Source organism: Molothrus aeneus, chromosome 3, assembly GCF_037042795.1.
Source record: "Molothrus aeneus isolate 106 chromosome 3, BPBGC_Maene_1.0, whole genome shotgun sequence".
NCBI classification, from domain to species: domain Eukaryota; kingdom Metazoa; phylum Chordata; class Aves; order Passeriformes; family Icteridae; genus Molothrus; species Molothrus aeneus.
The window spans coordinates 13212912-13226163 of NC_089648.1; the positions used below are offsets into that span (position 1 = coordinate 13212912).

A 13252-nucleotide genomic window follows, 5' to 3' on the forward strand; every position below is an offset into this window, starting at 1 on the left:
TCTTTAGTATAGTTTAGTATAGCATAATATCATATCATATCATATCAAATTAGCCTTCTAAGAACATGGAGTCAGATTCATCATTTCCTCCCAACCACAGGGGACCCCGAAAATACCACAGACTGCTTAGCAATGCTCTATTTCTGCCCCAAGAAGAGACAAGAAACAAAATAATGTTTCAGTTGAAACAGGCTTGTTGCTCACAAGCATTGTTCCCTTCCCTGTCTTCCTCCCGAGGTGGTCAGAGCTGGTGCAGCCCATTGTTTTGAGCTCTCCAGGTGTTCAGCAGCCTTGCTGCCCATGGCAGCACCAAATGAGTCAGACAGGATAGGCTGAACAGGCTTTTTATTTTCATTCATATCCTGGCTTGGAGGAGTGGCTGAAAAAGACAATGTGCTAATGCACAGCAAGTGGTTTAAATATATATTCTTTTAAAATTTCCATTGCAGGGCCCAGAGGTGGAAGTCCAGACAGGCAGGGGTTTTGTCAGGCGATGACACCCAGCCTCCTCTGCAGCTGCAGCACTCAGGACTCACTTTGAGCTGAGATGTTTGGGGTTCTGCCATTGCTGGCCTGATCAGAAGGATCTTCTAGAACCTGCAACACTTTGTTAGGTCCTTGCTGTGAAAAATGTGTATTATATGATTGGCTTTTCACAAATATTAAAATGAATATTATATGTGTTATGTTAGAAAGTTATGCCGTATTAATTTTTTAAAGTAGTGTGTTAAATATAGTTTTAGGTTATATCATGATGTTAAAATAGAAACTATATATGTGAGATATTTTTTAATAAAGGAACGAGGTACTTGCACCAGATAGGAGCCCCAGGACACCTAAATCTTTCAGAGAAAGAGAATTTATTGCGCTATTATCAGAACAAACGAACTTCTTCCTGCTTTGCTCAACCATGAAGATGCATTAGGATTAAGAGGAAGAAGCTGACACTGACCAGAGAGAATCCTGTGTTTGAATGGAATTTATGCATCATGTGTGAGGTGTATGAATATGCCACAGGCTTTTAAGAGTTAATCCTCTGTTAACGGCTGTCCTTTTTCAGGCTTATTTTGCCCAGAAAAGGTACCTGGACATCCATAACTCTTTGTTTCTATTGTCTCGCACTGTCCTAATCTCAATTGTTCAATTTTTTATTACTCTAATTATATTGCTATTTTTATAACCATTTTATTACTATTAAACTTTTAAAATTTCAGAACCAAGCGATTGGCGTTTTTCACACTTGCTTTCATTTTCTAGCATGAAAAATAATCACACACAGTTTTGTCCTCATATTCAACACCACCTTTGGATTCACACTCCATTTTCCGAGGTTTATGGCAGATGGCAACTACATCCTGTGTCTCAGCTTTCATTCTGCTGCATCAAGCAAGCTGTGCTCTGGTAACAAACTCCTCAAGCAGACTGTTCTTTTCCTTGGCTGTGCTGACAAACCCTCTCCAGGCAGGCTGGATTAGCTGCTGCTCGCTGAAGAAGGGTGCTCACAGCATTATGTGACTCCTCAAGGAGATGGCCAGACCTGCTGGACATCACATCACGGACACTTCACTTCCCTGCCACAACTCTCCAGTTACACAACCCAAGATAAGTGATTGATTTTTGCGCCATTGCTTCATACTGGTAATGGTGCCCCTTGTGTAGCTGCCTTGAATGGTTTGGTTCCTCAGTTACTTCCATGCAATGATCCCATATCCCAATCTTGCATCAGTTCATTCCTTTCTAACAGCAATTCTTTCCTTTTCGTTTTTTTATCTCATTGGTTTGCAGGTTTTCTTCCCCCCCCCCCAAAAAAAACATTAAAGGAAAACATGAAACAAAGATTAGTTCCCAGGATAACACCCTAGGATGTCATCAGTAGCCTCCCTCAGCTCAGCACTTTGCACTTAACACTACTCAACACTGTTTCCCCCTGTGGTTGTGCTTTACCTTCATTGAAGTTCTCCTAAATTCCAGTCTTCTCCAGGACTAATAATTTCCATTCCAGGCTCTTCACTATTCAGTATCAGCAATAAAGCGTTTCCTCTGCCCTGAGCACCGAGCATCTCAAAAAAGGCAAACATTGACTGCCAGTACAGTGCTCACATCTGATCTTGCTTACATGCTTGTCTTTATAAAAAGAGTTGGAACCTCAGTAGCCTTGAGGTGAAAGTAGCAGGCCTGCATTTTCCTGGGACCTGTTTTCTTTGCCTTTTCCAAGGTATGGAACGTTCTAGAAGTGGAAGAATTTCCTAGCTTTTTTGTAGCCATCTGCTCTCACGTTTACTCTCACAACTGCAATTAAATGCTCTGGGAGCAACTCTTGACCTTTCCCTGCACTCCACTTGAGGAAATTTCCACTTGCCACTCCTATTATTTGTCCTGCCCCCAGCCCTTTTAATATCATCACTGGAAAAACAACACCAAAAACCTGATTGTACACATCAGTTATGTTTATTCCACAGTGACCCACGCAGAGCACAAAAACATAGCAGGACTTGGCTGAGGTTTTATCCACTTCAAATTCCCTTCATGCAGCCTGGGCTCAAGTACGATGCTGGGTTTACCACTGCAGGCGTTTCCCGGAGAGTGCCAACTGGATTTAGATCCGCAGTAGATTTTACAGCACGGGACGAGAAACCCTTTGAAAATCCTCCTTGGGAGTTCCTCCACTACTGAGACAGCCGGGACGCCTGAGCCGAGTGCTGAAACGTGCCAGTGGTGCCGCGTGGGTGCCAGTCCATGCCTGCCCGGTTCCTACCGCCGGCCCCATCCCCGCTCCCATCCCCGCATCGCTCCCGCCGCGCGTTCCCGCTCCCGCCGCGCGTTCCCGCTCCCGCCGCGCGTTCCCGCTCCCGCCGCGCGTTCCCGCTCCCGCCGCGCGTTCCCGCTCCCGCCGCGCGTTCCCGCTCCCGCCGCGCGTTCCCGCTCCCGCCGCGCGTTCCCGCTCCCGCCCGGCCGCCGCGGGGGCGTGGTCTGCAAGGAGGGGCGGGGCGCTCTGACCGCCCATTGGCCGGAAGGGTAGGAAGGGGCGTGGTTTAACCGCGTTGGGCGGGGCCTGTGCCTCGCTGGGCTCCCTGGGCTGCGGGCGGGCCCGGGTGGCGCGCGGCTCTCGGCCGGGAGCAGGTAGGGCTGGGGCGGGGCTGGCGCTTCCCGGCGCTCTCCCGGTGATTTCCCGGTGTTCTCCCGGTGCTTTCCGAGCGCTCTCCCGGCGCTTCCCATCCTCGCTCGGCGCATGGCGGGGGGCGGGGTGGCGGCGCAGGGACCGCCGCAGCGGGCGGGCCGCGGCCGGCCTGGCTCCCCCCGCCCGGCTGCGGCGCAGGGGCCGGGGGCGGGCGCGGCCCGGCGGTGTCACCGCGGAGACCGGAGACCCCCGGCTCCGGGGGTGCGCTCTGGGAGAGCGCGGAGTGCTGGGGAGGTGGCCCGGGGGCTGTGGGCGGGCAGAGCCGGCCTGGAGGGTGCGGGAGCTGAGCTCCCTCCCTGGGCTCCCGGCTTCACAAAGCGCCGGTCCGGGGGAGGTCACAGGGTGCGGGTCTGGAGCATCTTTCCTATGAGGAGACACTGCGGGAGCTGGGCCCGTGCCGTGCGGAGAGGAGACAGGCGGGATCTCGTTAGTGCATATATAAATATCTCGAAGGCAGGTGCCCAGGGGATGGTGCCAGGCTCTGTTCAGTGGTGCCCAGAGGATGAGGAGCAATGTCTGTAAACTGAAACACAAGAAGTTCCTCCTCAGCGTGGGGAGGAATTTCTTTACACTGAGGGTGGCAGAGCCCTGGCACAGCTGCCCAGGGGGGCTGTGGAGTCGCCCTCCCTGCAGACATTCAGAGCCCACCTGGACACGCTCCTGTGTCACCTGCTCCAGGTGACCCTGCCCTGGCAGAGGGGTTGGAATGGATGATTTCCTCAGATCCCTTCCAATCCTGACAGTTCAGTGAATCTGTAAAAACACTGCCGTGTTGCAAAACCTGCCCTGCACACCACCCAAATCTTGGGTTTACCTACATGTGTATAGCACGTCTACCACCTGTGCTGTAAATGTTCTGAAGTGGTGGTGTATGTGCAAGAAATTTGTTCTCTGAACTTAATTTTTCTTGAGCCTATCTAAGTACATGATAAGGAGTCCATTTTACATAGTTGTTGTCAAAAATAGCATCACATTTGTGACAGGTTCAGCTATCAAAGCCCAGAACAACTGTATGTTATAGCTTGAAGTGCTTTAGCAGTTGCAAGTTCTTACAGCACTTGCAGGAAAGCTTTGTGCTTTATCACGAATTACAAACTAGAGTACATGAAAAAGTTGGATCCTCATCTATGGAACTTTTTTATATGTATCTGCAGTGCTACCATGCATTCCTGTGTAATGTGTGGATATCAAGAAACCTGTTGTTGCTGTTCAGTTTTGTCAACAAAAGGGTATGTGCATCTGATGACTCTTTGAAGATTTTTTTCCTGATATTTCTGCTTTTTTCAATTTCAGGTATAATTCAGTAGGAAGACCATATGGCTGGCAAATAGTAAGTATGGTACTCTCTGCTGTGCTAAGTTGTGCTCAGTGGTAGTTTGGCAATGCTGTGAATAGAAAAATTCTCTCTTTTTTCACGTAATTTCTCTAATAGTTTCTGCTCTAAACTCTTTTACTAATACAGGAAAGTCACTGCTCTTTTGGAAGGCCTCCCACTCCACTGCACCAGGACCTTCCAGCTGAATCTTGGTGGGAAGTACGTTTTGGGTATTGTTTCGGTTTTGCTCACCACAGAACTCATTATGAGGGTGGCGTGGGGATGCCTTTTCCCTGCCTTTGAATTAGTTTTCAGCCTTTTCCTTTGCCTTTCCAGCTGTGTGTGTGGTGTTAGCTGGCTGGGAAGCTCCCAAAGCTGAGCTGGCAGCCCCTGGAGGTGGCTGTGGGTGCAGAAAGTGTCCCCTTGACATCGTGTGTCAGTGCTGGGTGGTGACATGTGCCCTGTTCTAGAGCCAGATGAAAACCCTACAGTGTGAGGGTGTGCACACTGCCATGAGGGTGTGCACACTTCCACTGGAGGTGCTGGCATGTAAATTCATTCTGGAGCTGGGTCAGCATCTGCATTGTAGCCCTTGGGACTTGGTGCTGCCTACCTGACAGCACGGGTTGTTTCCCTGCCTGCTTTGTTTTGGCAGAACACAGATGTGTTCTTGTCCCTGGCCCTGCAGAATTAAAGATACCCTGGCTACTTGCACAGTTTGTGTTCTGTTTGGTCTGCTTTCCTGTGTGCCATAAACACTCTTTCTTATATTCATTTTGAAATGTTTCTGTTGGTTTCAAGTTCCAACAACTTGTGTTGTCCTACTTCACAAAATCTCACCTTTTCCTGTTACCATCTGCTCAATCAGGCCTGGCTACTTTTCACTGTGCTGCTTTTGTTCCCTCAGTGTAGGGCTGTGCAAAAAGCTTTTAATTTCTTTTGTGTCTTTTCCAGCTTAAGAGGCTCAGCTAATATGTCTTTTATACTCATGCATATTGCATGTTCCTTTGTGCATTTCGTGAGAGCTCTAAGGTGCTGCCTGTGAGAAACTTGGGGATTCATGTGTCTTACAAAGCTTTGTTTTGTTTTGCCACAGCCTCTGAAGAAATACCAGATTGTAGCAGATTTATTTCACTGTTGTCCTTCAAAAGCAATTTAATTAGGTATTTGCAGCTTAAGGGACTTTCTAGTCCTTCACACAAGAAAGCTGTCATCTTTATGATGGCTATTAAGCCATTGAAATGTAAACTCATAAATTTCCCTGACTGTAAGAAAATACTAATTGAAATAATTAGAGATATTTTTGGCCTTGTTGAATAAAAGAACACGTAAGCCAATGCAATTTGATAATGCTGTGGGAAAAAATAGTCCTGTCCTTCCAGTGGCCTCCTCCTTGATCTTCATGCCAGAACATGAATTTGTACAGCTGTATAAGACTAGGGAAATAAACTAGTTGGGAGGAAAATGAGCATTTTTCCTGTGGAGCTTTATTTCCAACTTGAGCACAAGGTGAACTGTGTATGATGGGCAAGAAGAGGAGGCTTTAATTTATTTACTTAAAGATTAGTATCTGCTAATGCTAAATGCTTTTTATATTATCATGTAGATTCTGAGGTCCCAAGCAGTGTGACCCATTTATCTGGGGAAATATCAGACTAAATCTACTCATACAGCTTGTTGTGTGTTAGATACAAAAACCAAAATAAATCTTCTTTTAGTTTTTCATATTTACTTGGGTATAAATTAAATGTAATAAAAACAATCATTCCTTCAAGCTCCATGGCTTCTTTCTCTTAAGCAGACTGGCTGAACAAATTCCTGAGAAAAGAGCACTGTATTATAGCAATCTCCACAATAAAAATGTAGGTTGTTTAGTAGAAATGTTGCTTTTACCCCAAGTGTTTAATAATGATCATTCAAGATGCAGAATTTAAATTTTTCAGCTGTGAGATGTAGCCTCTGATGGTGCAATCATGTCTGTTTCTATTAAGAATGATATTTTTGTTATTTGTTAATGAATTTGCCTAATAAACTGTCTTACAAGTGGTAGCCAGCTTTCCTCTGATCTCAACCTGGGAACCATAACTAGGATGTAACTTGGGCTAGTTTTTGTCACTATAACTCTACAATGTTTTAGTCTTGATTCTTGTCACTATAACTCGACAATGTTTTAGTCTTGATTCTCTCTCCTAGATTGCTGGAAGGCCTGGGAAAGTGCCTGGAAGCAGCAGAAGAGGGGGAAAGTTCCAAGGCTGTGGTAAGTGTGCTATTTTAAACCAGGCAGGAGCAGAGCTGGGAGAGGAGCTGATATGGAACCGTGAGTCCAGGAGTGAATCACTCGGTGATGGATTGTCTGCAGCTGTGTGTGGGAAGATGAAAGAGCTGAGAATTTAAAAAGAGGAGGCAGCAGTAGCTGGCAGCATGTCCTTGCTCATGGTGAAGGGAGGGAATGTGCATGCACAGTGTGAGGGCAGGTACTTGATGCTTCACGTTTTCATAAAGCTGTGAAATACACTAATCCGTTTATCCTCAGTGTGTGTTGGCTAATAGAGCATTAATATTTTCTTTGCTGCTCAGCTGGGAAACTGGGGAGAAATATGTTTTCCATGAGTTAAGTGCAAGTTTAGTGATGGAAGTCACAACTAGAAGTTGGTTAACCCGGACACCATACTCTGTGAGCCTTGTTCATATATCGCTTTGTAAGAATGTCATGGCAGTAATAGTTTGCAAATTTAAGATTTTAGTCTCACTGCATGTTATATCTGTCTATGATAGAACCAATCCCAAGTATTTCCAATGAGGTTATTTATTGATTTTTATTTTTCCTCCTAAAGTGGCTTTCTAGAAGATGACCATAGAGGATCTCCCAGAACCTTCCTTCGAAGGAGATTCCCTCATTGAAAGAGAACGATTCTTATTCCCAAACTCTGAAACATCTGTTACTTTTTCTGTTGCTGCAGCACCAATGCCTTCAGACTGTGGTATGTACTTCAAACAGAAAATGCATTTGTGATCAGTAGAGAGTAAATTTGAATAATAAATTTTAAGGAAAGCTGTCAACTCTTAATTATTTCTTTCCAGGAGAAGTTTTCTTCTTATTAAATGGATTCTCTCTTAAATAAAATGAAAGATTAAGACCCGTGCTTAATTTTCCATTTTCCCTATTGCATGCACTATAAATTATTTATTTTCCTTTATACAGTTCTGTGCACGTGTGATCACATTTGTACTTTCACGTCAGTGTAGAATTGGATATTGTGTTAAAATGTAAACTCTGAGTAAGTAAGAGAAGTTAATCTACACCACATTTGAAACCTCTAAAGTTACACTTTTTCTTGTGCTTTAGTATGTAAATGATGTACTAGAAGGAGATATTTCTGTTGGAAGTGTATGTTTTTGTGGTGGTAAGGACTGTAAAGTGAGTGGTACAAAATTATACCAAGTATCAGTGATCAGTTGTCAGAATGATGTTTGTCTTCAGTAACTGCCTTCACATGAATAAATGATAATAAAAATTCTGACAGTATATAATGTGTTAAAACGTCACTGTAGGCAAGGAGCTTCACTGATAGCTGCAATTATAATGCCTTTGAATGTTGCAGAAGATATTAATAGCATCTATATACTTCAAAAATCACTCCTTCCACCTCTGTGTTTCCCATGCATTGATTAGAGCAATCAGCTGTATTCAGGAAGAATAAATAAATACCTGTAATGTTCTGTCTTTGACAGGCTCAGCATTCTCGAGACCCAATTTATAAGTTAGCTCAGGTTTGGAATGTAAATGTTCCATATGAAATGTTTCAGTACATGTGTGTCTTTACATGGTTTAGCCCTGTTCTCATCACTTTCTTCCTCATCTGCTCTAAGTACTGCATGATTTATTCCATTCTACTTTCTTATCCCTTAAAGTTTCCATTTGCCTTCTTTAAACATTGTTTTGTTGTGTTATCTTCTAATAACCCTATGATTTCACTGCTATGTGTTCTACCTCGTTTCTGCCTACTCATTAAATTAAAATAAAATCCTTTTATAGGAGATTGCTGTCACCTGTATAACAGTAACATTGCTGAATCTGGGTAAAGGAGGTTAAACCATGGCAGAGAGAGAGTCTCAGTCTTTACATTCAGTGCATTTATTTTTCCTTAATGCAGTTGGGCACTGTGATCAATACTTGGGAAAGATAGAGGGGGAGAAAATAATATTTTGAGGTGCCATCTAGATGCCATCTAGATGCCATTGGCATTCTTTCATGGGATTCATTGCTTTAACAGATTCTCTGTAGCATTGCTTTACTTGCAAAGACTACAGCTGATCACCTGTTAAGCACTTAGCGTGGTTGTTATTAATCCTTGATACAGTCTCAGATTTTCACCCTACCATGCTGATTGGAAGAGTTGATCTCTCATAGATAATTTGGATCAGGTTTGTGGCTAGAAAACTTCCTAGTAGAGTAAGAACTGTGAAGATTGTGCAGGATCATTAATCTTGTTGCCTAGTTGTCTGTTTACTTCATAGTTTCAGCTGTAGATCAGCTGTGGTTTATGTGGAAGGTAAATATTAGTGGATAAATCAGTAGATGTGTGTTGATGCATTGGATGTAGGGAAGAAGCACACTTTGTGTAGTGCTGGGAGATAAATGGTTTGGTTTTTATTTTATATGCTAGGTGGAAATAAACATTAATGATAAATATCAGTGAAAGTTGCCCTTCTTTTCCATTCTTGTTGAGTCAAGGTGATGGAGTTTGAGGAACTCTAAATAGCCAGGAAGAGAACTCAGTACGTGCTGTTATCTTTTAATCCAATCTAGAAGTCAGGTATGCTGTTTTTGGGGAAAGGTTGGGATGATTCACCCAGGAGTGGTTCATGCCATGTCACACACCCAGATGGGTGATGGTGTGTGTTACTTAACCTGTCTGTCCTGTCTGAGAGCCGTGAATCTGTGATGGATGTGAGCTGATTGTACATTTATCCAAAACCTGTTTAAAAGGCACCTCCCTGATGGCTGCAGGGGGGGTAAAAGTTCAGTGTTTGCCGTGGTTCATTTGCTGATGGTAGGAGACTGTGCTTTCAGTCCCTCTCCTCATAGCCATTGCTATCCAGATTATTTCATGGAATTCTCCAGAGCTGGAAGAAATTCCACAGATGAAAAATAGAGGATGTGTATATAGAAGCACACACATCCCCCTATGAATAATGTGACATATAGTTTTGTAATAAGGTGTTTTATGCACTTACAGTTTGGGTTGCCTGAAAGAAAATGAGGCTTAAAATCTTTAAAAGTAGTGTTGTTTTGGGTTTTTTTCCCCTGGTCTTGGTTTGGTGTCATAATTTTTGAAGGTTTTTGTCTCCTGCAGCTGCCACCAACTGGGATTGATGCATTAATGAAATACTGAAAATAGCAGAGGTCACAGAATGCCTTCGTGATTAGACTGTGTTTATATTTTAGTATGTTCCATGTAAATTGTGATGGAAGAAGAAGAAGATGTTTTCTCTCTGCTTCTCTGCTGTTCTTTGCCTCTGAGTTTGAAAAACTAGATGCATGTTAAACATCAAGATCTTTTTATATGAAGACTCTTTTCTTTTCTAACAGAGTTTTCCTTCTTCGATCCCAATGATGCAGCATGCCAAGAAATACTCTTTGACCCCAAAACATCAGTTTCTGAATTGTTTGCTATCTTGAGGCAGTGGGTTCCACAGGTCCAGCAGAATATTGATATTATTGGGAATGAGGTGAGATGCAAATGAAGATCCTTGAGTGCTCTCAGCGTTAAACACTGTGTTAACAGTGAATAAAACCAGTTCATTCCAAAGCAGAATTAATCATAAATGCAGTTTCTGCCTTTTAACAAGTAGTGACTGATCATGCCTTGTATTCCACATGTTGTCAGATTTTATTTGGAAAAAGAGAGATGATGGATAAAATTCAGTACATTTGCATAGATGGTATAAACAATATTTCTCTCAAGGCAACTGTATTGAGACCCTTCACCTTGGTGTTTCAGTTTCCTACTTAGCAGTAATACCAAACTCAAACCCAAAAAATATATGAAGTTACTGTTAAAGCCTGACCTTAAGGGCAATTTTCCAAGGCACAAAATGTGTTTCTAGTATTTCTATCCCACTTTCTTATTTTTCTTCTGGATTACAGGTTTTTCTGGGGAAGTGTAGTGACGATAAACCCTACCATATTCTAACTGGGGGCTTCTTTTTGTTGGGGTTGTGTGGGGGTGGGCTGGGCAATTGTTGAGAGATCAAAGAACAAGAGGAGAGGTTCATAAATCATTTTCTCACACGGTTAATTGCTTAACTTTTTAGCATGTGAAGTATATGTTATAAGGAGCAATATAAAGTTTTTTTTAATCTGTAAATAATGAGGGCTAATTATAATGCTATTTATTACATTTGTATATGTTGCTCAGTTCTGCAGTTAAGAGGCTTTTCTGGCAGGCTTCTTTGTTACTAGCCATTGCAATGAATCCAGGAGTCAGTATATCTGCAATAACTTTGGAAACAGTAGTGATGTCAGAGATATGCCAGAGCTAAAATGTGCTCATTTTCTACTTGCCTGTCAGATCATTAAAAGGGGTTGCAATGTGAATGACAGAGATGGACTGACTGATATGACTCTCCTGCATTACACTTGCAAATCAGGGGCTCATGGCATTGGTGAGTAAAAAAAAAAAAGTCATTATAGATGTAAAACCTAATTGATTCACATAAGCTTATCCCACTGACACTTAGAGGATTTTTCCTTGCAGTAGATTTTTCTTTTTTTCCTTGTGCTTGGTTTTCTCTGTTCTAGTGGCCATGAGCGAGGAAGATGCAGAACTGCAGCTGTAGCCATGGGGAGCAAGCTGAGTTAGTGATATGGGTATTACACACAGTAGTACCAGCTTAAATAGATGCTTCATGTAGCAAAGGCAGTTTCAGGCTGAGGTGCAAGCTGCAAGTTTGCTATAATTTTTGCTGTAGTTTTCTTACAGCAGAACATTTAGGTGACCAGCTGTTCCTTTTGTTTTGTTTCTTTCACCCTGTTCATGTCAGAAGAGAACAATAAACTTTGTTTGCATTATTATGGTCATAAATACTGGAAATGAGAGCACATTCAACTCTGTTTGAACACCCCTATTAACTTTTCTATGTTTTTGTTGACCCAAGCCCACTGCTCTGAATTTGAGCAAAGTCTGGCATAGGTCATCTTCCCTGGTGTTGGCACATCTTTTAACATAAACTTCAACATCAAATTGTGATGTGCAATTCTTTTTCTCCTACCAGATCCTAAAACTCCTAGGTTTGCTGGTTGACACAGTACTTACATTAGAGAAAAACAGATAGTGTTATTATACACTAGAGATTTCAGCCCTTTATGATAAAGGCCAAAGATTTCTGTATCCTAATCCTAAAAAAAAGGCATAGTAATAGTTCTGCTGTGAGCTTGAAGGGCTTAATGTATGTTTTGTTTTACACATAAACATGTGTGTTTTTTTTTGAGGTCAAATAAATAAATCACTAATGCATTCTTCACAAAAATTACCCTGCAGGTGATGTTGAAACTGCTGTAAAATTTGCAACACAGCTGATTGATTTGGGTGCTGACAGCAGCTTGCGCAGCCGCTGGACAAATATGAATGCCTTGCACTATGCTGCCTACTTTGATGTTCCAGAACTCATCAGTGTTATTTTGAAAAATGCAAAGCCAAAAGGTAGGCACTGTGACCTTTGTTTCATGTAGCTGTCCATATTTTGTAGATCTTGAGCTGATGTATTGTGGTCTGTAAGTCTGGTGTTCATTTATCCATTATACATAAATAATTTCTTTTATTCAGCCTCACTGGTTCATTTTTCTTTTAAGCTATTTTTAGTGCTTTACTGTACTGTTTCCATTGCTGGTTTTTAAACTTACTTGAGCTTTGTACAAGACCATAGAAGTTTCAAATAGACTGGAAAATAAACAGGTTAATCTTAAGTTATTGAGAACTAAGGGAATGTTTGCAGAAAACCAAAGATACAACTATTCTAGTAAAATCTTGTGGTTTTTAAGGTTGCTTAAACATTGAGAAGTATGTTTGACATGTGGGGAGAAGGTTAAAGGAGTAGTGGAGATTTGGCAATTTCATGTGGCAAACCTGTGACTGAGGCAATTTTGATGTGCTTGTTTTTCCCATTTCTCAGCTAAGTAGAAGGTCCTGTTTAGGGAGCAATTTGACTTTTGTGTTTGGCATAAATAGATAACACCTTTTGGAATGATACTGTGAAGGATTGGTAGTTGGAGCCCTATTTGTACTAATGCACATGGAAATACAGAAATGGTTGTGATCAGAACTGTTTGTTTCTAATTTGGTCAGGACAGCAAAACCAGTAAGCAACTTTATCACTAAAATTGTACAATTGTGAATTTGTCACTAAAATTGTACAAATGTGAACTTGTTCTACTGAATACCCTTCTGATTGTGCTAGTTTGCAAAAGGATTTTTTTATCTAGGGACTCTGTCTTAGCAGTTTGAAAAGCTGGTAGGCTTTTGGAGTATCCAGGGCTTGCTTCCCACATCTTGAATCTCCATGGAGGTAATTGCTAAGTAATGCTGCTGCTGGTATGACTTGCTTAGGAGGTGACACGTGTGGGTGGATAACAAAAGACAAAATCAGACTGCACAGTAGTTAAGTCCACATCACATTTCAATAGCCTGGCTTCCATAATTTGCATCAGCAGTCTCCTTTCAGACCTTGTTGGCATTTGGTGTTCTCCTCCTGTGCAG

The 13252-nt window shown here is 42.4% G+C and overlaps 1 protein-coding gene across 5 annotated transcripts in view; it reads left to right on the forward strand.

Annotated features, from left to right (window-relative positions):
- Positions 1-3067: 3067 nt before the first annotated feature.
- CLIP4 (CAP-Gly domain containing linker protein family member 4) overlaps positions 3068-13252 on the forward strand; it is a 32571-nt gene continuing 22386 nt past the window's right edge. The window contains exons 1-8 of one of the 5 annotated variants that reach the window (XM_066546303.1): positions 3068-3120; positions 4472-4508; positions 4641-4723; positions 6687-6750; positions 7328-7474; positions 10087-10226; positions 11069-11162; positions 12038-12199. In XM_066546303.1, coding sequence (XP_066402400.1) covers positions 7342-7474; positions 10087-10226; positions 11069-11162; positions 12038-12199 — 529 coding nt within the window. In that variant the 5' untranslated portion in view covers positions 3068-3120; positions 4472-4508; positions 4641-4723; positions 6687-6750; positions 7328-7341. Of the gene's footprint in view, positions 3121-4471; positions 4509-4640; positions 4724-6686; positions 6751-6773; positions 6968-7327; positions 7475-10086; positions 10227-11068; positions 11163-12037; positions 12200-13252 lie in introns of those variants that run through there. The other 4 variants (XM_066546302.1, XM_066546306.1, XM_066546304.1 and 1 more) reach the window with 4 other exon arrangements.